The 25,500-nt window shown below is 47.0% G+C and overlaps 1 protein-coding gene across 1 annotated transcript in view; it reads left to right on the top strand.

The window, feature by feature from the left end:
• ATRN (attractin) overlaps positions 1-17,087 on the top strand; it is a 173,494-nt gene extending 156,407 nt beyond the window's left edge. The window contains exons 28-29 of the mRNA XM_034064576.1: positions 10,516-10,630; positions 11,699-17,087. Coding sequence (XP_033920467.1) covers positions 10,516-10,630; positions 11,699-11,823 — 240 coding nt within the window. The 3' untranslated portion in view covers positions 11,824-17,087. The remainder of the gene's footprint in view (positions 1-10,515; positions 10,631-11,698) is intronic.
• The last annotated feature ends 8,413 nt before the right edge of the window (positions 17,088-25,500 follow it).

Genomic DNA, 25,500 nt, shown 5'->3' with positions numbered 1-25,500 from the left:
AAATAGCAGGGAAAAATGATGGGAAATAGCATCTTACTCCAGTAATTGTTTGCTTTGTTAGGGAAGAAAGTGCTGTTGAGTGGTTTAAAGAGTGCCAGAAGATCCCATCTGTTCGAGAAGCAGGGAGATGAAGTGGTGGGCTGAGTTAGGAGTGGGCAAGGGATACCATGGATTTATATTTTCAGTCTACTTGTATTTGCATCTGAGCCCCTATTAAATTCCCTTTATGCTGCAAGGAAGTTGTGACCAACAGAGGAATAGGATTCAGACTGGACTGGATTGAAAGGGACTTTATAAACCACCCAGTTCCAGCCCCCCTGCCATGGGCAGAAAGCAGATGAGTAGTTAAAGGCATGTCGCACAGGGCAGTGGGTTTGGGGAAGCTTCTGGGGTACCACTGCAGTTAGGAGTGACTTGAAATGAAGCATCATCCAGCTCCAGTGCTTCCACAGCACAACTTCATGTTTACGTGTATCTCTGCATTGGGTTATTTCACTTAATGGAGAAGTTCAGTGAAGAACAACAAAGGGCCAAGGAACTGGTTTTTTAAAGCTTTTAGCCTGTTTTGGTTATCACTTCTGATGACTCATTTCCCCCCTTTCTTCACATGTTAGTGACCTCCTATTAGTCCATCAATTCACTGATGAGCCAGCTTCTGTGACCCCCTCCCAACCCACTTCACTTAAAATGAGCTGGCTTAGGGGAAGCATGGTGAGCACATAGTCACCATGCCACTGAGCTAAGAGACATGGGGTCCTCGTGCAAGTAGATAGGTTTGGAAGGCTGACAGGGTTGAGCTGTGATATATATATATAAAAGTAGTCTTAAGCAGAAATGGCCAGGCTATCAAGATGCATTAGAGGGGGGCAGAGAGCAAATTAGGGTTTTTTAAGGATGGTATAAATAAGCTGAAAGGGAGAATCATTCATTATCCTCAAAAGGGTAATGGTTGGAGGAAAGGGAATGAATTTGAGGAGAGAAACCATAAACTAAGTAAGCTTAATGTGATGTGGCAGTTGCTGGAGATGGTTCACATGCAGCCTCTGAGGCCAGGAAGGTTGCTTTCATTTCACCTGACCTGTCTGGGGCAGGCTGCTTGGGTTTGGTAGCTTGCCTTTTGGAATGCAGTTTGATTTCTAATGTATTATTTCTGGGGTTTCTAGCACTGGCTGCTTCTAGGAGCTTTACCTTGCATTAACATGAAGGTGTTCAAAGCATGTCAGTGTGTAGCTGTCTCCTTCCCTTTAGAAAAAGCCTTTCCACTTGTTAGACTTTGTGTGTGCAAGTGGAGGCAGGAGGCTTCCTGTGGTATCAGGGTGATGAGGGAGCACAACAAGACTCATACAATCCCAGGTTTGGGGTAGAAGGGACCTCAAAGCTCATCCAGTTCCAGCCCCCTGACATGGACAGGGACACCTTCTGCTAGAGCAGGTTGCTTCAAGCCCCTGTGTCCATCCTGGTCTTGAACACTGCCAGGGATGGACATTCCATCTTGTACTCTACATTTGGTGTTAATTCTCCTTATGCTGTCCAACTTTTTAATCCATGGAAGAGTGTGTGACCCTTTTTGAAGGATCCCCATACTGGATGGAATAAGAAGGGAGTAACATAGTAAGAAGGGAGTGTTATCTGGGCAGCTGAAGTGTGCAGAATGGATTAGCTGCGCTACAACTGCACATAGCCGGGCTGTGATCCCTGCTGAGAAACCAACAACAGAAAACACCTGATAAAACCTTCACCTAATGAATTAGTTCCAGTTAACTGGTGCTGGGTACCTTGTTGTGATTTCTGTTGCAAAATTAAGGACTTGGGGGGGGGAAACTTTTGCTACTTCCATAATATAGTACGGAATACAAATATTTGGAAGGGAGGTATCTGTTAAACCCACCTTGTATTTAGGGACTATTTGGCTGATAATTGAGATTTAACTGGCTGTAGATTTGAGGACTGTAACTGTTTCAGTAGGAAGGACCCTGATTTTTAGCCAATAAGGAGGAATTTGCTGGAGGAAGAGGATGGAGCTCAAAGCTTCCCACAGGAAAGGGTTTTCCTAAGCTCTTTATCCCCTCTAATACAAACGTCTGTTCTGATTGAAGTACTAATAACACCAGCAGCTTCTCCAAAACATTACCAGAGACCTGTTTGCATTCCTTGATGCCAAGTAGTTGTTCTGTGTGTCTCGTGTTTGCCATCTTCATCCAACTGTCCTATTTTGTCGCGGTTTTAGCTTATACTTTTTCATGTGCAAAACCCAGCCAAGTGGTTGAATAGAACCAGAAAAATCCTGCCTCTTCACCCATGTAAAATCAAAATAAATAGCCCACCCTTGGCCATATATATGTATATATATATGTTTCTACCCATGGCCTTGTCCATCCCATCCCCTCCCCAGGGCATCAGCAGGGAATTGCAAAAGGAGGGCGAGCGTTGGTTTATGTGAGCAGCAATGCTCCAAGCTGTGACATGAGACTTTGTCATTTCAGGGTGACTGCTTTTGAAATACAAATCCTTCCCTTCACCCAGAGCTTGTGTTTCCATTTTGCTGGCTTGACAAAGGGTGCTTTAGAATAGAAAGCAGTTGTTAAACGCGGTGGGAGCAAACTCGGTGCCCCGTGGAAGCCGCTTTGCGTGTATGCTCCCTGTTATTGGAAACTCGGGATGCTCGGGTGCGTGTTTTCAGTTTCAGCCTGTGAGAATTCATTGAAGATGAAGAAATCGTTGCATATGATTTTCACTCGGTTGATTCAGTTCCTCATACGCAGGTTTCGGGCTGAGTTGTGAGCAAGTCGTTCCCCAGCCCTTGTGTCGCTTCCATCGTAGCTATCAGGGACGAGGTAAATGTACATTTTTAATGTAGACTCATTTACTGCAAATCATTGCTGAAGTTTCATTCATCTCGATCCTGGAGGACGTACTGAGAATATGATTTCTTTAAAGCTTAATACTCTCTTCTTTAGAGAAAATTGCTTGTAACTGATTTTACAAACGTTCGCTCCGCTTTTAATGGCACCATTTGGAGACTTGCAAATGCAGTTTGACCCTTTTTGCTACCGAGTAAAACATCATCTAAAGAAGTAGAGTCAAATAATAAAGTTGAACTGTTTCAGTAATGTTCCTCTTCTCCCACCATAAGATTTTCCCTTTATTTTAATTTCCTTGCTGGAAATTGAAAACCATGTCCGGGTTATTTGATCAAACCACAGAATAATGTTTTCTTGTTAAGGACAGAAATATTCTCTACAGTATTTCTTCCTTAATACATGCTGAAAAGCAATATTCCGGCAGCGCATTCCGGGACCTGCCCAAAATTGATGCTGTGTTTTTGAAATGACACAGAATATTTATTGTTCTGGCCATTAGTTTTTATGGGGCACGTTATTAACCTCTTGAATTTGTCAAATGTAAGCAGCGCAGATAGAAACAATGAGATGAAATAAAGAGAGATGGGGAGGATGAGCATCGCGCAATTCAACTTGATGGGGGAAAGCGTTTGGCTGTGAAATTGTCTCGCAAGGGAACTGGTGGTGTACTCTATACCTGGGTCACCTAGAAACAGCCCAAAGTCCTGGAAATTCCCAGTTTGTGGAGGAAATCCTGCTGGAGGAGCTGGACTACTTAGATGACCTAATGGGTTTCCTTGCTGCTTTGAATTGCTTGGGTGACCTGGCTTTTTTGTGCTGGTTTTGGACAGTAAAGTGGAAAACAGCTGAAAACAGAATTCCCTGCATCTGGGAACACTGACCTTGCGTCACCATGTAGTAAAATACCAGGAACTTTATGTTTTCATCCAAAAGAGGGTATTCACTCCTTCCAACTGCTGCCTAACACCAAACATGTGGTAGTGCTTCCCCGTTAAAAGCCATATGCTGCAGTGCACCTTCCTCAGGGTGCATATTGCCCAGTAAAGCCTGTTCAGATCTGCATAAGGTGAGAACTGAGAGGTCTTTGCTGGGGTTTTTTTTGGTCTTTGTTTGAAATTTGCACTATTCTGATTCTTAGTTGTTGGTTTTTTTCCCACTGTTTCCACTGATCATAGCTTGGGTGGTGTGGAGGAGCCATCCAAGTCCACTGCAGGAGGAAGGTTGAGGCTGTTTGTGAGCAGCAGCTCAGGGAGGGGATCCTGCCCCTCTGCTGTGCTCTGGGGAGACCCCCCCTGCAGCCCTGCTCCAGCTCTGGGGCAGCAGCACAAGAGGGACGTGGAGCTGCTGGAGAGAGGCCAGAGGAGGCCATGGAGCTGCTGCAAGGGCTGGAGCAGCTCTGCTCTGGAGCCAGGCTGAGAGAGCTGGGCTGGGGCAGCCTGGACAAGAGAAGGCTCCTGAAGGGGAGAGCCCAGAGCAGCTCCAGTGCCTAAAGGGGCTGCAGGAAAGCTGGAGAGGGGCTTGGGACAAGGGCCTGTAGGGACAGGCCAAGGGGAATGGCTTGAACCTGCCCAAGAGAGGGGAGACTGAGCTGAGCTCTGAGGCAGAAGCTGTTCCCTGGGAGGGTGCTGAGGCGCTGGCACAGGGTGCCCAGAGAAGCTGTGGCTGCCCCATCCCTGGCAGTGCTCAAGGCCAGGTTGGACACAGGGGCTTGGAGCAGCTGCTCCAGTGGAAGGGGTCCCTGCCCGTGGCAGGGGTTGGAGGGTTGGAGCTGGAGGAGCTTTAAGCTCCCTTCCAACCCAAACCAATCTGGGATTCTGTGATGAGCTGCATTCAGTTGTCACTCCAGCACACTCACAATACTTCTATGAGAACAAAAAGAACCTTTAGGGGAGGTGTCTCATGGGTAGACCAGCTGTAGTTCTCTTTTCATAGCACAGATACAACCAGGGCAGTGCAGCATCCCCCTCACTGACCTCCATCCTGGCAGCAGCCAGCAGGGAGATAATCTGGCTCCGCATTTCTTGCTGCTGCTGTGCAGTTGGCCAGATGCAGGAGTGCTCTGTGTTTTATGAAGGGCATGGCTCCTTTCTGATGGGCTCTTGGATGGCAGTTTGGCTCATACAGATTGACCCAATCCACTGAAGCCAAGATCCTCTTATCCCATTAACTGTGCTCTTTGTCCATTGCTCCAGCAGCTGGGCTCTGCTTTCGTCTCTGTGCCCCAATCCCAATGTGGGACTCTGCTGTTCAGGCACTGCTCAAAGCAGTCACTGTGTGCCAAGTGTCTGAGGGATGCACCTTATTTGCATAGATTTGAATAATGTCTACTTTATTGTGCCATTAAGCCTTCAATAAAAAGGAATTGCTTCTATAATTCAACAATGGGTTTATCAAAACACTCCAAATAGAAGTCTCTGGCAGAGGCTGGTTTTAACCATCTCATGAAAGGTCTTACAAAGTTTGGAAACCTACTTTATTTCCTCTTTTTCCTTAAGTGGGCCATTAAAAGCCACCTGTCTGACTGAAGCACAAGCATTTATAATGACCTGATCTTGGTTCCCAAGTCCAATCCCAAACCTTCTTGAATATCAGCTTGGATCTCTTTCAATGAGAGCATTCAGAAACCACGCAAGAGGCAGGCTCACTGCAGAGGTGGGGAAGGAAAGGAGGCATAAGCTCTTCTTAAGCCTCCCCATGAAAATGTCAGCTTGATGTAGTCAGTCAGCTTCTCCTTAGCTGCTTTGTGCCATGGTAGCATCTACATGGGTCAGGTAAAGACACAAGCAGGCTTAGAGCAAGGCCAGCAGTGAGTGAGATCTGCAGTCCCATACTGGTTTGTGTTGGAAGGGACCTTAAAGCTCATCCAGTTTCAACCCCTGCCATGGGCAGGGACCCCTTCCACTGGAGCAGCTGCTCCAAGCCCAGTCCAACCTGGCCCCCAGCATGCCACATAGCTCAATGTAGTCACCATTCAGTTGCTGGTTGAATTACCCACGTGTTTTCCTCCCTGTCTACAAAATACAGTCCCCAGGCTGCCCCATTGGGTCGCTCTGTGTCCCACAGACCTCACAGTGTGCCCTTCACTCTGGGCTGACCTCTTGCTTGCATCCAGTTCATCATCCCCATCACTCCACGTGTGAGTCATTTCATCAGGCTGCGCTTTGTCTCTTGGCCTGGTGAGCACACGCTTTGGAGATGAGATGCAGAATGAGTCACAGTTCAGAAAGCAGGTGCCTGAACTGGTGCTGTCAAAACCAAATTGGCAGGATTTGATTCTTTATGCTGGGGGTTTGCTGCTCTCAACTGCAGCTTGTGTCAGGAAGGCGGCTGGTGTTGATGGACAAGGGACCACTTTTCCCCCTTTGGGATTCAAGGTCAAGAGGAGTTGCAGGAGGATGATCTTGTGCTTAATTCCTCCCAGATCAGCTTGTAACTGCCTGATTTTGCATGCATGTTTATAGGGAGAATACTTCCTTGTTATGCATGGGAAATAGAAACAGAGTACCCCATGCAGAGAGATCTGAACAACGTGTTACTAATGCTTAGCTTCTCTGACAGAGGAAGGAAAGATGCTCAGAGGTACATCCTCTGCCCTCAACTATCCATGGAATATCAGATGGATTAAAAAATCACTGCAGCATAAGGGTCAGACTCATCGCCATGAAATAACACTGGATTTTAGTATTGATATGACCACTGTCTCTGTGTTTTGCTGGGGGATGGCACTTGGCTGCCAGGCTGGGGGGGGTTCAGCACCAATGGCACCTGCATAGAAGCTTCTTTCGGTTTAGACTGGGATCAGGAGAGCAGAGAGGAGGAAGATGTTGGCCCTTGAGGAATGAAATAGAAATCACATGGGAAGGGAAAGATCGTGCCCATAGGGACTTATACTGAGAGTTTCTGCTGAATGCTCAGGGTTTGTTAGTTGGAAAGGGCAGAGGAGGAGAAAGGTTCCTGCTTGGGGCTAATGGATGAGCTAAATTACCTCAAAATCCTTTCAGCTGTGTGACTGAGAGCTGTATAATGAACTACTTCCATTCCTTACCATTTTATGGTGTGCAGGATAGTTAGGGTGGGTTTGATGCTGTTACAGCATCCTTGCCAGAGCTTGAAACACTTCTCAGGTCACCCATGGTCCAGAGGAGCAAATGAGGTGTGGAGGGATGGTTGGGAGAGCTGGAGAAGGGAGTATTTGTGTTCAAAGAAATGCAGGGTTGCTTATTCAGATGAGCCATGTGAAGGCCAAGATGTGCAATAGGGTATAGCCCAGGGACAGGCTGAAGGCACAGAGGAAATTAGGTGGATGAATAAATTTATGTGGGAAAGGATATAGGTTAGAAGAAAGTTTCTGGTGTCAGAGCTGTGAGAGCCAAGAGCCTCTGGAAAGGTCCCACAGAGGTGCTGACACAGGCTGAAAGTGGAACTGCTTTTAAAGCAGAGCATTGCACTTGTATGTGCAGTCACCTGCGTAAGTGAAGGGCTGGATTTAGTGACCGTGAGAAGGGTTTTCCATTCTCCTGTTTCTGCATAGTGGCTGGAGGATGATGAGCATGCTGCTGAGCATCCCCAGGCCATTACAGAGTGTGTTGGAGTACAGATGCCCTAAGTAATGTATGTTGGGGAAGGAACAGAGTTGCAGAAGTGTTTTGATTAGAATCAGAGTCATAGAACGGTTTGGGTTGGAAAGGACTTCAGCAGTCACCTAGGCCAACCTTCCTGCAGTGAGCAGGGACCCCTTCCACTGGAGCAGCTGCTCCAAGCCCCTGTGTCCAACCTGGCCTTGAGCACTGCCAGGGATGGGCAGCCACAGCTTCTCTGGGTACCCTGTGCCAGCGCCTCAGCACCCTCCCAGGGAACAGCTTCTGCCTAAGAGCTCAGCTCAGTCTCCCCTCTCTTGGGCAGGTTCAAGCCATTCCCCTTGGCCTGTCCCTACAGGCCCTTGTCCCAAGCCCCTCTCCAGCTTTCCTGCAGCCCCTTTAGGCACTGGAGCTGCTCTGGGGTCTCCCCTTCAGGAGCCTTCCCTTGTCCAGGCTGCCCCAGCCCAGCTCTCTCAGCCTGGCTCCAGAGCAGAGCTGCTCCAGCCCTTGCAGCAGCTCCATGGCCATTTATCCAATAAGAATTAAAAGTGAATACATTTAAGGATCTCAGAAAACACAAATACTTCTTGGCTTGTTCAGTTGCTCCTTCATCCTCCTCTTCCCCCACTACTTTTCCTCTGCTTGGTTCTTGCCGCTCACTCTGCTCAGTGTTGAAGATGAGCACAAGTCCTCACTGTAACACTCCAGCACTCAGGGATTCAGCAGGAATAATGTTTTATCAACAGTGGCATAAATAAAGTACTTGGCTCTCTCCAAAAGGAAACAAACATTGTGCTTTGTGCACACTTGCACTCCTGCTCCAGGAGTCCCTTGGCTGTACTTCTGCAGTTGCCTTGCCTGTGCTCTCTCTGTTCCCTCTGCTAATTGAGTCTCCTTGGGATACAGCACCAGGCTATGCTTGGGTGCCTTATGGGAAGAGCATTGTTTGGAGTTGAATCCCTTTGTTGGGGAGAAGGAAGAAAACTGCAGTCATAAAGCAGGCAGACAGCAGCTTACATCATTACAGCCTGTGCAATACGTATTTATCCACCTTGCACAGGCATACAAATTGTTGTTGCAATCATTACAGCAGATATGAGATATGAAAACAGTTTTAAGTTTCATTTTGCTTGCTGTCATCTCTTTCTTTCTCTTTTATTGAGCAGCAGTAATTGAATAGCATTGTTTGAGTCCTGTTTTCTGTGCTTTGCTTTGTATTGAGTTTCTGTTGAACATTTAAGTACAGAAGAACAATTTTATGCCTAGTGGAAAAAGCAATAATTATTTCATTAATACCAGGGTAGAATTTACTGCATCAGAAAGTATTGAGTGTATCAGCTAAAATTGGGCTTCGCAGCTTTTTTTGCTTATGTAGAACAAAAGAAGGCATTTGCCTGTACCTGTATTCATAGGCATAGTCTTGCATTCTCATATTAATCTCGTGCTATGCAGCAAGGATGTGTGTGATTCTGTATGGGATCATGGCCCAGCTCAAGTAGAACATGTTCTAGCTTGACTTTGCTGTTGCATTTTGTCTTTTAATGACATATCTTTGTAAGAATACAGAGGGAGGGTGATGTTCAAAGACACTGAGGGTCAACAAGGGAGCCAGTCCCTTGCTCCTCCAGGGTGGGAGAAAGGGTGCTCATTATATCCTATAGAATCATAGACTGGTTTGGGTTGGACGGGACCTTAATGCTCATCCAGTTCCAACCCTCTTCCATGGCAGGGGCTCCAAGCCCCATTCTATTCATATCTTATCTGAAGACTTTATTTCGTGTCCATATTTGTGTGAAATATTTGTATTCGAGATAAACAGGCTTTGGAAAAGCATGTTAAGAGTGGTCCATCTTAGGTCATTGCAACCATATATAGAGCCAGGATCCCAAACCCACCCTCAGCCCTACTGATCTCAGTTTAACAAGGGCAGTACCATCCAGTAGGCTTCCTAAAGCACTTCCAGCTCCCAGAGCAACCAACTACCTCAGAGTATAGTCCAGAGTGGTATGGAAGATCACTGGAAAATTAATACAACTGCTTGGGGAAGATCATAAATGAAAGGCAAAGCTGAGGGAACAGCAAACAACAGTGAAATAAAGTGTTTAGGGGTAAATTTTCTTTATCATGTGTAGAGTATTGTGTGCAGTTCTGGTGTCCTCAACATAAAAAGGACATGGAACTGTTGGAACAAGTCCAGAGGAGGCCATGAGGATGCTCAGGGGCTGGAGCAGCTCCTGTATGGAGACAGGCTGAGAAAGTTGGGGCTGTTCAGCCTGGAGAAGAGAAGCTGCGTGGAGACCTCAGAGCAGCTTCCAGTGTCTGAAGGGGGCTACAGGGATGCTGGGGAGGGACTGTTCATTAGGGACTGTAGTGATAGGACAAGGGGTAATAGGTTGAAACTGAAACAGGGGAAGTTTAGGTTGGATATAAGGAGGAAGTTCTTTACTGTGAGGGTGTTGAGGCGCTGGCACAGGGTGCCCAGGGAGGTTGTGAATGCTCCATCCCTGGCAGTGTTCAAGGCCAGGTTGGACAGAGCCTTGGGTGCCATGGTTTAGTGTGAGGTGTCCCTGCCCATGGCAGGGGGGTTGGAACTGGATGATCTTAAGGTCCTTTCCAACCCAAACCATTCTATGATTCAGTGTTGGTTCTTACAGTGCTGTGAAGGTGTTACATGAAGCTAAAGTCTGAAAGTAGGAGTTGAACGGCCAAATTACATTGGTCAGATGTGAATATATTTGTGATCTATGTCCTGATGGGTTCCGAGGAAAACAACCCTCCATCCTGTTGTTTTGTATGAGCTGCTCTTTCGTTGCTGAATTCAGGGAGAAATACAAACCCTGTGCAGTGCTTGACTTTCTAATAGTTAAGTAAATGTGGGGTTTTGCCATGACTGGGTTCTGATTGTTATTATTGCTGCTTTGAGCTTTGCAGGCTTCATGCTGGATATTTGCCAAGCACAGAAACATGGTTCATGCCCTGAAGCTTGTATGATCTGAGAGAGACAGCACAGGGGGAAGAAGGGAGGGTGTCAAACACTGTATAACATTTGTTTTCTCCTCTTCCTTCCCTCGCTGCAGACTGTACCAAAGCCAATCGCGCTGGAGCCCTGCTTTGGGAACAAAGCAGCCGTTCTCTCTGTGTTCGTGAGGTTGCCTCGAGGACTTGGGGGTATACCACCACCAGGACAGTCAGGTGAGGAATGTCATTGTCTCTGCTGGATTGGTATTCATAGAGTCACAGCATGGTTTGGGTTGGAAGGGAGCTTAAAGCTCCTCCAGCTCCAACCCCTGCCACAGGCAGGGACCCCTTCCACTGGAGCAGCTGCTCCAAGCCCCTGTGTCCAACCTGGCCTTGAGCACTGCCAGGGATGGGGCAGCCACAGCTTCTCTGGGCACCCTGTGCCAGCGCCTCAGCACCCTCCCAGGGAACAGCTTCTGCCTTATATCCAACTTAAATCTTCTCTGAGTTTGACCCCATCACCTGCAGAGAGACAACAAGTCCTTTCAGAGCATCTGTGTTCTTCTCTTAGCAGCCCAGGATAAAGAAGCTTTATCCCTCTAGCTTAAGGTTTCCTCAGCCTTTTTGTGCTGAAACCTGAGGTCAGGACACTGAGTTATCATCTCCTGGGCAGTTTGTGATTTCACTGGGGTTTCTCCAATGCCCAGGGAGCACACTGGAGCAGAGCATTAGCTGGGTTTGAGGTGGGAAGCTTGGTTCGTGAACTGTATTGAGCCAAATCCCAGTTGCCAGCAGTGTTTGTCAGTGGATTTGCTGGGAAGAGGTTGCAGAGATGATGGATGTGCAGCAGCACAGCGAAACCTCCATGCACTTGTGCTTGCAGGATTTATTCCAGCACATCCACTGGTGGAAGAGGAAGAGACGTCCCTTCCATATGATGGGTTTCATTAATACCCATACTTCTTATTGTCAGTTGCTTTGGATAAAACATGCAGTATTTAAAAGCTTATTTCAGAATAGAATCACAGATTAGTTTGGGTTGAAACAGACCTTAAAGCGTATCCAGTTCCAAACTCCTGCCACAGGCAGGACACCTTCCACTAGAGCAGCTTGCTCCCGTCTCCATCAACCTGGCCTAAGAGGTTTAATCTCAGAAGCCAAAATGCTTTTTTAGTTTGCTATTTTTAAGAAAAACTCAGAAAATGATATGAATTCTGTGGTTTTGGGGCTTTCTTGGGCTGTGGTGGAAGGATTTATCTCTGTGACTGTTTCATTCAGTGCCTGTTTCATTTGTTGCCTCAGGTCTCGCAGTGGCCAGTGCACTGGTGGACATTTCACAACAGATGCCAATTGCCTACAAAGAGAAATCGGGTGCAATACGAAATCGGAAACAGCAGCCCCCTGCACAGCCAGGAACCTGTATTTGATGCATGGACATCAGAAACTGCATAGGGTTTTAAACAAAATGGAGAAGTAATACCTAGGAGGAGGAGGAGGAGGAGGAAGATTTCCAAGTTGTGTTCCAAGAGACTAGAAGATGAAACACAACTTCCTTGAACCCAACTTTTTCTCTCATCTACGTGATAGTTGGCTTTATTTGACAACTGCTCCACTTAAGTTTTACTGACACGTGGCTTCAGATTGCTCCTTTGTTTTCTTCCAGTTTAAAGTAAAATGATTTTATTGCAGGTCCAGTAACATCCAGTCGCCACCATTCATGGTCAGTGTAAATAGAACAGTAGTCCAATCTGAATGACACTCAGGTTTATACATGGAAAGTGCTTTGTAGTTCCTGTATTTATCAAACTGTACAACAAGAAAAAGATGCAGTGTTTACAGGTGTCAGCTCTCAACACATAAACACTACTATTAATCTTCAAAGCATCTTCATCCTTTGTTTTCATTTACTATTACATGTCTGTTCCCTCATTATTTAAGTGGAACTCTCTTCCAGATGCAGCGGTTTTGTAGTCATCGTGGTCCAGAACATGAGGAATGCAGAAGCTGGGATGGTTTAAAGGTTGATGTCACGTGTTGCTCAGCCCACGTGCAATACCTGGAGAAGCTGAATGTCACTTTGGAAGGACTCAGTGTTTACATAGTCTTAACCTGCTTGGAGTACACCACACACAAGTGCCTAGACTTGAACAGATCTAGGGAGTGAGGAGACTGCGACACAACTTTCTTTTTGCCATCGTTATATTCCTTTTAAATATATGTGTACACGCATAGATACAGTCACCCAAGGCAATCTGTGTTCTCTGTAATACATCACGTGCAGTCAGGGGAAAATGGCATTTTCCTGACCAACAAACTAGTCAACCAGATGGAAATATCTGGAGGGAAAGGAGAGTTTCTGTATCTCATAAGAAAACTGGTCTCACCAGTGCTTTTAATAGAAGCAGTTTGTTTTCCAGGCCAGATACATTATATTTCTTCTCATTTTCTCTGCCCATTTCCTTTCTTTCCCTCCCTCTGCCTTCCTGCCATTCTTCTGGATGAGAGCTGAGCTGTGCCAGGGCTCAGGCATCGTTCCTCAGCAGTAAGATTTGCTCTGTCTCCTTATAGGGCGTAAAAAGCAAGTCTTTGGGTGCCAGATCATTTGAAGATGAAGTGAAAAAGCACTTTAAGTAAAAGGCAAGCAGAGCAGCTTCGTTTGGCCACAGGTTCGAGTTCTCCAAGGTCAGTTACTGATGTGGTCAGTTCCTGATATTCCCCATTGGGGCTGAGCTCTAGGATGCTGAAGGAGGTGGCTTGTTGGTGAAAGGAAGGCACTTACAAACAGCAAAGAGAAGGCTTAGCTTTGAGGGGATGTATCAAACCATCTTAAGTAGTCTGATTGGTTGGGTTACGCGTTTTGAGGCTCAGGGTTGGACTTAACACCTCAGTCTGTGCTGGCTGCTGTCTGTTGTCTCCTTGACTCTGGAATGTGGCGCAGTGCTGGAGCCAGCTCGCACGAGGTTGTGATGTTGAAGCTGGTAGGAAGATGTTATACGAAGGTGCCAAATGAGGGGTTATAGTTATTGCTTAATCACAGTAAATGTGGTTTCATTCAGGTCATGGTATCTGATGAGAACATCGGGTATTTAGGAAATGAAGAGAGAACACATGGAGAGGAGCAAAGGAAAGTGCTCTCGAATCTTCTGGCCAGGTAGCATCCTTTCCCAAAACGAAACCCAAGGAACTGCATCTTTTTTTGTGTGCATGTTTTGGTGATCAATCACATATCAGCCACTCATTTTTGCTTTGTTTGGGGGTTATTTAACCATGTATTTTGAAGAAGCTCTTTGGAGCGCGGTGGCATCGCAATAAAGATGTGAATGGTTGTGCGTGTCCAGACGGCAGTGATGGGGTAAAAGGCTGCTGGTTTAAAGACTGTGGTGGGTTATAATTCTGATTTAATGTGTCATTTAACAACTACAAGAGGACTGCAGAAAAGAAAAGATATTGTGGAAAAAAATGCATTTTTATATATATATATGTGTTTGTGTATAGATATATATATAAATAAAATGCATCCTTTTCTAAACCAGAAGTTTAAATGCCCTCTGGGGGAAAAAGTTATGGAAGGGGAAGGGGTGAGCTTTGTCTTTTAGGATGAAGGGGTTTAGGCAATTGAAGTTTTAACTGATGCACAGATTACCTCAGACAGATTCATCTCCTGAAAGTATTTTCTAACTCCCTATGTGTATAGTGATAACCTGAACTAGAGAAATAATACCGGACTAAAATCCCTTCCCTGTTATCCCTTTCCATGTCGTGATGCACATCCTCATGTTCAGAGATGGCTTCTTGCTTCTCCAGTGCTGCTTTGGGAGCAGAACTGCCACCCCAAGCTGTTGTGCTTAAGTCTCCGTAGTTAAAACAGCGCTTAAGCAAGTGCTTAAAGTCATTGCTTGGGTTTTGCTGGATAGAAACAGCTTTCAGATCAATGGGCCTAGAGGGGTGATGTATTCTTACATTACAAAAAGACTTAAATGTGGGTTTGGTGGTGATTTCACCCTCCTGGAGAGCTGGGTCTTAATATTGGAATGTGGCCATAACCATAGCCACCAAGTGTCAGATATTGGAAAGAGAAGCAAAAAATGATCAAACTTTGAGGTTTAGGTGAACCAAATGACGTAAATGGAGGAACAAGACTTATTTATATAAATAAAATGAAACTGCTCCTTTAGGATGCAGCTCTGCTCTGCGTCTCATCTCCATACTGATGAGGGGGAAAGACAACTCTTGCATATGTGTCTGCTGCAGTTTCATCCCAACTTGAAAGGTAAAATAGAGACAAAGGTGGGAATGGATGGGGGGAAGAGAACTGCCAGTGCTTTATCACCAGGCCAATATCAGAAATGAAGGATTTGTGGGTTCAATTCTTTTGGAGGTGGTGCTGGGGGAAAGAACAACCTTATTTCATGGGAGAACCTGTAAATAGATGACAAATAACACGCCAATCTTGCACTTGTACATAACGTCTACAGTAGCGTGCAGAGCATTGGAAGATTTAAAGTGTACATAAACCAGAAGAAAACCTATTGAATGTATTTTTGATGCATTTTAAATGATGTATGAGGTTTGTCTTAATAACTTCTTCATCTGATCAGTATTAGGTAACTTCCCAGAGCTTTAAAGAAACATCAAATTATAGTCGTGCTATCTTGCAGTATAAAACAGGGAGGCATAACTTGACTTTTATGTATTCAAATGCAGTTCACTTAACTGTATAAGCGAAGTAAAATACAGCCCTTCCATTTGAAAAGGGGAGAAAAAACCCCAACACTTGAAGACAAGTAATAAATGTACTTAAAGGAGTCATTACTTGGAGGATTAAGTCAGCAGTTTGAGCCTCTACCATTAAGATTGTGCCTGTGATTTCCATTCGGAATCACTCTCCTCAAGTGTTTATAACTGCCTGAACTTCAGCGTTCAAGGTCTCAACCCTCCAGTTCTATTCATTGAAAGTAGCCTTTAGAAGGAAAACCATAAAACCTCAGAAATATTGCAGCCCTTTTTCTGTGGAAAGCTCCAAATAACACCTATTTCATCATTCTTCACCATTTTCCCTTTTCTTTAGCCCAGAATTCCCTCTGGCCTGTTATAGCATCAGTGACAGTTTCTCTGCCCCAGTGTGGGTCAGTATGTTGGATGCAAGAAGATTTATGGGACACGAGTTTTGAGTTATTGCCACCCTCCCTGGGTTTAAAATGTGCTGTATTGGAATTGCCAAAATAAAGCTCTACATGATGGGATGATGCCTGTGATTAGCATAAAGTTATAGCATATAATGTACCAAAATGTGATGGTACGGTACCAGAAAAGCATGACGGCCCCTGTTGGCAGATACACACTTCCTATGGGGTGGTTTCTATAGTAAATATTGCTCATAAACATCATTAAACTGGGTTTATGGTATGGTTTTCAAAAGGCAGCTCAGCTTGCTAGGCCCTAAATAAGCTGAAAAGAGCTTCACTTAAACCTCAGGCTTCTCCCGTAACCCACCAAAAGCCCAGTGCAGCAAAGATGCTGCTGATGCTCCATCCTTGACTTCTCCCAATGTCAGCAGCTGCATTCCCTTTTCCATGCTACCCGAGTTAGGGATGGAGCATCAGCTGCATCCCTGAACCTCTAAAACCCTTTCCCTGCAAACAGGGATTTACCAGCACTGAGCTTGTGAGCAAAGAACAGACCCTGCGTGCCAGGAGCAACTCAACCTCATCCATCCAACTCTGCATCACCTGCAGATGGCTCTTCTTTTCCTGCTTTTTCTCTTCATTTGGGAATGCCATAGGGACAAGGGTGGAATTCCGGAGCCTCCTGAGCTAAGCTGCATGTTGGGAGAGGGAATTGTGCATGTTTGACATGGGAAGGGGCCGCTGGAAGATGCGCGAGCACTCAGGGATGCAGGAGCAAAGGGACAGAACCTCAGTTTTGGATATCTTGCTGGCAATTTAACTGTAATTCCCCCTTTTTCTGTTGATGGCTGCTTAAATCAGATGAGTTTCCCCTGCTAGGATACCAGTGCAGAGGTATGGCATGGTATACCACGTTTTGTTCAGTTTATTCCTTCATTCTAACACTACACACGCTCTATTTGTGTGCATCTTCCAGGTACTATAATTCTTCAGGCATTTCCTCTCCATTTATCATTGATTCCACAAAACCTCACCAGAAGAAAGAAGACAAATAAAGAACAGGGGAGTGTAACATATGTCAGCCCATTTCTTTTTTCTTTTCTTTTTAAGAAAACAACAAAAAAGAATAAAAAACAGAGTTTTCTATGACTCGGATTTGTGCACAATAACTGTTCTTTACACCAAGATCCTTGAGTTAATTGTATTCCGGATTATTCCCCCTTTGTTGTGTAATTATTGACGATTCTTATCTGTGTTCTGACTTGAGCTTAGTTTGTTAATATGTATAATTCAGCATTTCTTGCATTCACATGTAAATACGAAGCAAGCATTGTAAACTATTTCCTGGCCGGGGATTGGGGGTGTTAGGCAGACACACGTTTAGGACTGCAGGTTTTGGTATCATTTTTTTGTATTGTAAAATAACAGCTGATTTAAAGCAGGAAGGAGGAAATTCTTGGGAGGTCTGTGCATTTTAAATAGAAAAATGTGAAGTCCGTGTACATAAATCAAAGTAAATAACGCAAATCTTTCCTCTGAAATAAAAAGTAGATGACCTGGTTAAATTTCTGTTTCCTCTGCTTTTATCTTGTGCTTTCTTAAAGCGAAGGGAAGGATGCTCCGACCGCAGCGCTGGGGTTGTGAGTCCTTGCTGTCAGGATAGAGCACAAGAGGGACATGGAGCTGCTGGAGAGAGGCCAGAGGAGGCCATGGAGCTGCTGCGAGGGCTGGAGCAGCTCTGCTCTGGAGCCAGGCTGAGAGAGCTGGGCTGGGGCAGCCTGGACAAGAGAAGGCTCCTCAAGGGGAGAGCCCAGAGCAGCTCCAGTGCCTAAAGGGGCTGCAGGAAAGCTGGAGAGGGGCTTGGGACAAGGGCCTGTAGGGACAGGCCAAGGGGAATGGCTTGAACCTGCCAAAGAGAGGGGAGACTGAGCTGAGCTCTTAGGCAGAAGCTGTTCCCTGGGAGGGTGCTGAGGCGCTGGCACAGGGTGCCCAGAGAAGCTGTGGCTGCCCCATCCCTGGCAGTGCTCAAGGCCAGGTTGGACACAGGGGCTTGGAGCAGCTGCTCCAGTGGAAGGGGTCCCTGCCTGTGGCAGGGGTTGGAGCTGGATGGGATTTAAGGTCCCTTCCAACCCATGATTCTATGAATCTGTGTTTATCTGGTTCAGTGATTGTGTTACTGCCCCAGCGCTCAGGGCTTCTGCATTCAGTGTTTAAATAAACCCAATGGAAATACACAATCTCAGCTCGCTCATTACTAATTTTCCCACTAAACTGCTCCTTCCTTTGAACCAAAGGAGGGCAATCCCGGAATCCTGTATCTCCAAAGAGCTTTGCTGATGATGTTACCACCGTATGGGATGTTGGTGCCAGCTGGTGCTTGAGACACACAGGAAAGCTGGAGAGTGATGCCAGAGGTGACCTCTCCTCTGCCCACCCTGCCTGCAGCACTCCCTGGCATCCCAAAGCACATCCCTGGTGAGACACAATCCGTTGTTCTCCATTTAGTTTTATGTCTCTCTCCAGCTTTGGAATCGAGCACCGCTGAGATGAAGCAGAGTTGAACCTGGCTTTTATGAGCCATGAAGTTTTCAGTCACTGCCATCTCCGAGGACCATTGTGCTGCTTCATCCCATGGCATTAAACTTGGATGCAGAAGCCCAGTTGCTACCGAGCGGAGTGGAACATGCCAGCCTGCAAGCACAGCGTGGTGTGTCCAGACTTGAAATGAAGTGGGCAGGGGGTAGTGGTTTTACAGCCGGTGTAAACTCATGTTGAACAGCAGGATCAAACACAGAGGTTCGGGGCCATGTTCCATCTCTGCTCTGATGCTTTCTTCTTGTGTTGCAGCAAAGGAATGAGGTTTGAAGGGAAGGAATGGAAGGTTGTATGGAGGCACTCCAAGGCTCTGTGTGCATCCAGGATGATGCTCTTTGCTGTCATCCCATCGCTGTTGGGTGAGTAAGCAGTAAAGTGTTTACCATGGAGCTTTTCTTCCCACAAGACTTAAATATCAATTATTTATGGGAAGAGGGAGGCAGTTTTAAGTCATTTTACAAAGCCACCAATTTAACTCAACCACCCTACAGAAAGCCTGGACCAGAGGCTGGTGCTGTTCCCCTTTACCCAAGGAACCCCAGGGTTGGGTTTTGCATAACTTTTGGATGATAAAATCTTCCCCCAGCCAAAAGCAAGATCATAGAATCATGGAATGCTTTGTGTTGGAGGGGACCTTAAAGCTCCTCCAGTTCCATCCTCTGCCATGGGCAGGGACACCCTCCACTACAGCAGCTTGCTCCAACCTGCCCTTGATGGCTCAAAGATCCAATGATTCAAACCACCCCGAGATGCACAATCAGACCCTTCCTTCCCCTTTTCTTTCTTCCTAAGTCCCCACTCAGACCTCGTGCACCTCCCAGAAGCCACATCTGCAGGGAATTTAACCCAAATTACACTGCCAAAAGCACCTGTGGCCCCTCTGGCTCTAACAGGAAGGATAACAACTTGCTGCTCTTTATTTCCCTGCTGCTGGCAAGGAGCTGGGCTCACAGCTCTGTAAGCCTATAGCCTGCAGGACTGGGGCTGGTTCTGCTCTCACCCTATATTAGTGATGATCAATGATGCCATGAGAGGGGGGGATTTAATCCATCCTGGTCCTCAGGCTATCCCCTGAATTTAATATGGAAACAGGTTTAGTGGGGAGGTTTGGACCATGACAGCAGACTGCAATGGGATGGGGTCTTAAAGGAGAGAGTGGATCTAACTGGTTTAGTTGAAGGTGCTCCTCTTCGTTGCAGGGGGATTGGACTGGATGAGCTTTGAAGTTCCCTTCCAACCCCAACTATTCCATGACTCTACAACTCTGGTGTCCACATTTCCCCATCCATCACCAGTAGCCCCCTCAGTGTTCTATCAGCTCAGCTTTCCAGTCTGCAGCCTCACTGTGCCTCCGGCAGCAGGCCTGGCAGGAATTCCATTGCCACGTTCCCTGGGATCCCTGTTCCCATCGGAAATCATTTCCACTTCTCCTTAGATTCAAAAAGCCCCAAATTGCTTTGAACATTTTTGATGTCAGAGCTGATTCTGCAGCGCTTCCCTTTGGCAAAGAGCCACAGTTTCCGTGCTTGGCATGGAATGACAATGTTTTAACAGCCGAAGCGAGGTGCATCCAGCCCTATCAGCACAGGAGCACTGTTTGCATGGAGATAACGGATGGGAAGCTGTTGTTTCTGCTGTAAACGTCCCCTCACAGCGGTTGAACACCAGCTGCAGGGCTTGGCTTGTGCTGAGTCTGTGTCGTGGTGTGATGGGGTTGTTGGTCGCTATCAGGTCCTGTATGCAGACAGATACCCAGGGCTCTTCTCCATCCTTGGGGCTATAGAGGTTGTAGGGTGTTTTCTCTGGGAATTAGGGTAAATCACTTCACCTGCTCTTGCTTCAGTGTTTGTCCCTGCCTGGTAATCATAGAATCAACCAGATTGGAAAAGACCTTTAGGATCATCAAACCCAACTACTACCCCAGGACTGCCAAAGCCACCACTAACCCATGGCACTGAGGGCCTCATCTGTACAATGTCTGGTTGGAGGAGGGAGTGGGGCTGGGCACAGCCAGCACCCTCACAAACCATACCCAGAGATGTGATAGAAGAGGGGTTCAGGCAAAGCCCCTTTAGCTATTGATGATGCTTCTGGTCCAAAATCTCTTCACCTTATCTTTAGATTGATGCCCAGGCTTGCTCGAAGCCAGTTGCTATTACCCAGAGCAGGGATGCTCTAACCATCCATACGCTTTGCCCTGCATCCATTAAACCAGCACACAAAGCCTGCAGCAGCCAGGACAGGTTCTAAGACCATGAAAGTCCCAAGGTCTCCTGCAAGGCCATATACCCCCTGCAACCCATGAGCTGCTGTCAACCCCTTCTCCATCAGCCCCGGACCATCCCACAGCAGCTTTCCAAGTGCTGACCTTGAGCAGCCTCCTGCCAGGAAGCAGGGAAAACCCATCAGACCTGCAGCATTCCCACAGAGTATTCCAGGTCCAACCAGCTGCAACTTTCCCAGGGAATTCTCCATTGTGTCAGCAAAATCCCATCCACCAAAACGGCCCAAGAACTATGAGGAAGGAACTGGTTTTGATGACAGTCCCAGTGCTGGCCATAACCTTCAGGCTGCTTTGTGCATGTATAGAGACAAACATGATTTTGGGGAGGAAAAAGTGCAACTTTTCTAGGTTCGACCTTGAGCTCATTGTGTTTAGGAAACAGCTTGAATTTCATTTGCCTTTTTAATATAAATTTCATATACATTTGCTTTCTAGATTCCCCCCCCCCCCCCCACCAAAATTGGCAGGAAAACATTCAATTTGCCTCTAATCAATTTGCCTGTGATTTTATGGGGTTTTTCTAAGTTGCCAAAAATAACTCACAGATGTGCATGGCACGAACAGAAGCCTCCCAGCTGGCATCAACCACCCGTCCCTCCTCCTCCAGCTCCCTCCTCCTGCGCCCTGCAGGAGGATGCAGCACCAGCCACACCACTTATTGCCACCCACCCAGGATATACAGTGGTATCATAGAGCCGTAGAATAGTTAGGGTTGGAAAGGACCTTAAGATCATCCAGTTCCAACCCCCCTGCCATGGGCAGGGACACCTCACACTAAACCATGGCACCCAAGGCTTCATCCAACCTGGCCTTGAACACTGCCAGGGATGGAGCATTCACAACCTCCCTGGGCAACCCATTCCAGTGCCTCAGCACCCTCACAGTAAAGAATTTCTTCCTTATCTCCAATATAAACTTCCCCTGTTCCAGTTTGAACCCGTTACCCCTTGTCCTGTCACTACAGTCCCTAATGAATAGTCCCTCCCCAGCATCCCTGTATCCCCCTTCAGACACTGGAAGCTGCTCTGAGGTCTCCACGCAGCTTCTCTTCTCCAGGCTGAACAGCCCCAACTTTCTCAGCCTGTCTCCATACAGCACCAGCATCCCCAGGACTCACAAGGGTCCATGTCCCATTCCCAGGTGGCACTGATGTCTCTCCATCTCAGAACAGTTGGTTTCTCCCCTGCTGCCCCTTCTTGCTGGGAGGCTTTGCATCAGAGCTGGGTTTCTAGCCAAGCACAGGGCATTTGAATCCCATAGCTCTGCTACCCCCCCAAGGACATCCCCCTGTTCCTTCCAGCTGCCCTTACAGCATGAGACCAGGACATGCAGACACGGACATCCCAGTGTCACAGACAGGAGCAAAGGGCTCAGGAAAATGCATGTGTGCTTTATTCATGGATATATTTGAATATTGACATGTACAGAAGAGATAAGTACAATTTATACCCCAGTAGTACAGGCAGACATCAACCACCCTCCCTATGTGCATGTGTAATCACACACACACACAGCCCTCAGCATCACCCTGGTACCCATGGGGTTATTGCTCTGAAATCAGCTCCCCACCACGGTGTCTCCCTCCCTGCTCATGCTCTGGCTTAGATGACGATGTGGTATTTGTACACACACACAACATTCCATGGGCTTTCAGGATGCCAAACCATTGGGAACGGTGCTGAGCAGCCAAAAACACAGAGTTCAGTGGCTGGTTTGGTTTGGTTCTTTTTCTTATTACTTGTCCCACGCGACTCTTCTTTGTGCTTATGGAAGTCCCCAGATATGGAGCAATCCCTAAAGGTATCGTTTCCTTTCCTCTCTTTTGGCTTTCCCTATCCTTTGCCTTTCCAAGCAGCTGCTCTGACTTTGGTGGTGACTCAGGAGACTTCAAAATGAAGATCCGTGGTTCACGTCACAGAGTTCAACAGAGATGGAATTTCATCCCAGAAAATGACTGACTTTTCACCAGGGAAAAGAAGTGTCCCATGCACACACGTGTCTGCAGGTGGGGAGGAACGTACTCGGGTTTCCTTCCTCCAATGGGGCTGCTCAGATGCCATCCTTTTGTAAAGTGTGATTCATGAATGGGCCTGGAGGGGGATTTGACATTAAATGGTGGCAAAAGGGGTGAAATGACCGGTAAAAGTCATGCAGGTTTGGGGATTATTACTGGCTTTAATTCTGTGTGATATGAGTGCCCATCCCACCCCCCTGGCTCCTTCCTGCTGGATGAGAGGCTCAGTACTCTGTGCCCTACTCCATCTCAGAGCATCCCCAGAGCCCAGTGTGCAGGACTTGGCCTAAGACAGTGCTTGAAGGATGCTGTATCCAAATCACAGCACAGGACAAAGGCTGAGGACACTTTGAGACCTACACCCTCATCTCTACAGATGATCTGAGGTCCCTCAACCAAGGACATAAGGAGGAAACCCCTCTCACAGACACCTATTGACACAAACTCACTGCAGTTTGTGCAGGGATTCCACTAGATCTCTGCTGTGGGGTTTGAGTTTCTCATGCAATGGCTCTGATATGATCCATGGCAGTTGGCTGTCACCTTCCACAGCCACTTTTAGCTTTGCCATCCTTCCATAACGGAGGGCTTGAGAAGACAATGTAATGGCAACTGAGGGTCTCATTGGCCTGTGATGCTTGGAGACAACTAATATCCTAAGGAGTCTTTAAAGCAAGTTATAAACCCAGGGAAGAGGAAGATGATGATGATGATGATGATGATGATGATGATGTGTTTCATTGAAATTGTTAAAAATCATTTAAGATAAATCTGCCTTAAAACATAAACAGACCATTGGTCCTGATGTGGGACATGATAATGGAGCAGGTAAGATCCAGAGGTCTCCTCCATCCTCTCCAGTCTCAGTATGATTCCCCATGTGTGTTTTTCACAGTCCTATGGGAGACCTGAAGCGGGGTTTTCATCCTGACCACCCACAAGAAGTCTGTCTCTGTTGGATGTCAATCAGTCAGAGAAGGAAACAGCAAAGTGTCATTTCAGCATCACCAGCAGTGAGTTATGAGAGGCACAGGAATGGAGCTGTGAGTGGGTACTCCTGGAAAGCAGCTGACACTTCGTGCCCATCCTACACAGAGAGATTAAAGGCTGGTGGAGATGAATGTGTAGAAGAGCAGGGAATGACCACAGGACTTGGAAGGAAAGAGGCAGCAGAAGGCAATTCACAGCCTGACCTCGTGATGTTGAGGTAGTTCCTTGCCTTTGAAGGGCTGAGCATCAGGGTTTAACCCCTTTCTCACCTGTGGCTCAGAGGACACCAGCTTTGCAGAGCGGCAGCTTGTAGCTGTGTCACTTGGAGCAGAGATGGCTCCATGGTCTCCCAGAGGACACTGATGTCCTGGGTAAAAGGGAGATGTTCACACTCAGAGCACAGCTATGGCACTGGGAAGGGAGGTGAGGGCTTTCCTGCCTGTAGCACTTCCTCCCTGCCTGCTTTTCTGCTCTTAGCAACAGAGATCTCCCATCCAAGCTTCAGTTCAGAGTGGGACTTGGCACCCTGCGCACAAGACTTGGATCTTGGCAGGTTAACTGTTGAACTCAGTGAGCTTAAAAGGTCTTTTCCAACCTAAACAGTTCCATGAACCTAGGAACTGATGTTCCTCGCACAGCCCTGGATTAAGACAAAAAGGTCCTACAGCCTATAGAATGTCAAGGAGCAGAACTTTGGGTAGGATGCAGCCAGAAGGATTTCTGGGCATGTTTCACACATCCACAGGTGTTCAAAACCGAGTGACCAAAACCCAAGAAAGCTGCTGCAGCTCTCAGCAAAATCAGAAGCAATAAATGATGGAAGATGTTCTGCAACAAATGGGAATAAGAAGCACTGGACTTTGCTGCATCAGTTGCTCTTAAGCGTTTCTATGGATCCAAATGCTAAGGAACTAATTATGTTCCTTAAGGAGCATAAACCAAGGAATAAATGGGCTCCTTCAAAGCCCAGGCCCAAATACTCTGGATAAATCTGAAGCTATTCCTGTGCCTTCCACGATGGTCAACCTGGGTAAGCTTTTATCCTGGGAAACCTTCTCACCCTTCCTCACCATCTTCCTTCTTGGCTTGATCTAGTGAGGGGTAAACCCCTGCAAGAAGGCACTGGGAGTCCTCAGCTCACCTCCTGGACAGAAGGCCCCAGTGCTCTGGTAGCCCAAAATCACATATCTGCCTCCCTGTGCCCTGAGAGACCAGGGGGATGCTTGTCCTCACCCTCCAGCTGGGCTCTGGTTACAGCCCTGTGGAATGGGTCACTTCATCAGCCTTTGCTTAAATGACCTCTCAGCTTAGTAAATCGGACTTGCCAAGAGGCAATGTCCTTCACCTGATAACCTGGATACAAGTGATTGTATCTGCCATCAATGAAAGGAGGGGAACCATAGAAATCCACTCTCTACCCATGAAATGATTCATGACTTGGCCTTTTCAAACTGGCTGGGTATTTACATCCCCAGGGTGGTATCTGGCAAACCTTTTCCATCCTATCTCTTCCCAGGAGAACTAATGTAATCCTGACTTAGGAACCTCTGTCTCTGCAGGACTGGTAGACGCACAGCATGAGAATGGGTTACATTGGGCTCACATTGAGTCCTGCCCATGGGCTCATGTATTCATCCCTCATGGAGAAAGGTTAGCTTGGAGTGGGACAACACTGGCCTCTGGTTGTTTGGATGTGACAGAAAAATACCCCCCATCCCCAGACACTTTACAGGACCAGTGAGCAGGGATGCAAGGGTTGGGGCATGAGGGAAGCCAGCAGTGAACGAAACGCAACACACGTGTTTCTTCCTGAACACCACCAATACAGGACACATGTTTCTCTAAAAAGGAGGGCCCAAGGGGTAGGTGACAGCTTGGAGGTGCATGCTGGTTGCACTCTGGCCATGGTTTCAAGCCAGTTCTTGGTGTGGTTTCTTGGTCCAACCCAAAGGTGCTTCAGGATCGTCTCTGGTCAACGGAACCAACCACCTTCTCACTGGTGCTCTGGTTTCAGTCTGAACCAGCTGGGATGCTCTTTGTGTCCTGAGCAACCCTGGAGACAGTCCGAACTCCACATTGCTTGTGTGCTGTCAAG

Source organism: Melopsittacus undulatus, chromosome 7, assembly GCF_012275295.1.
Source record: "Melopsittacus undulatus isolate bMelUnd1 chromosome 7, bMelUnd1.mat.Z, whole genome shotgun sequence".
NCBI lineage: Eukaryota > Metazoa > Chordata > Aves > Psittaciformes > Psittaculidae > Melopsittacus > Melopsittacus undulatus.
The sequence above is the reverse complement of the archived record's forward strand: the minus strand, read 5'-3'. Positions and strand labels throughout refer to the sequence as shown.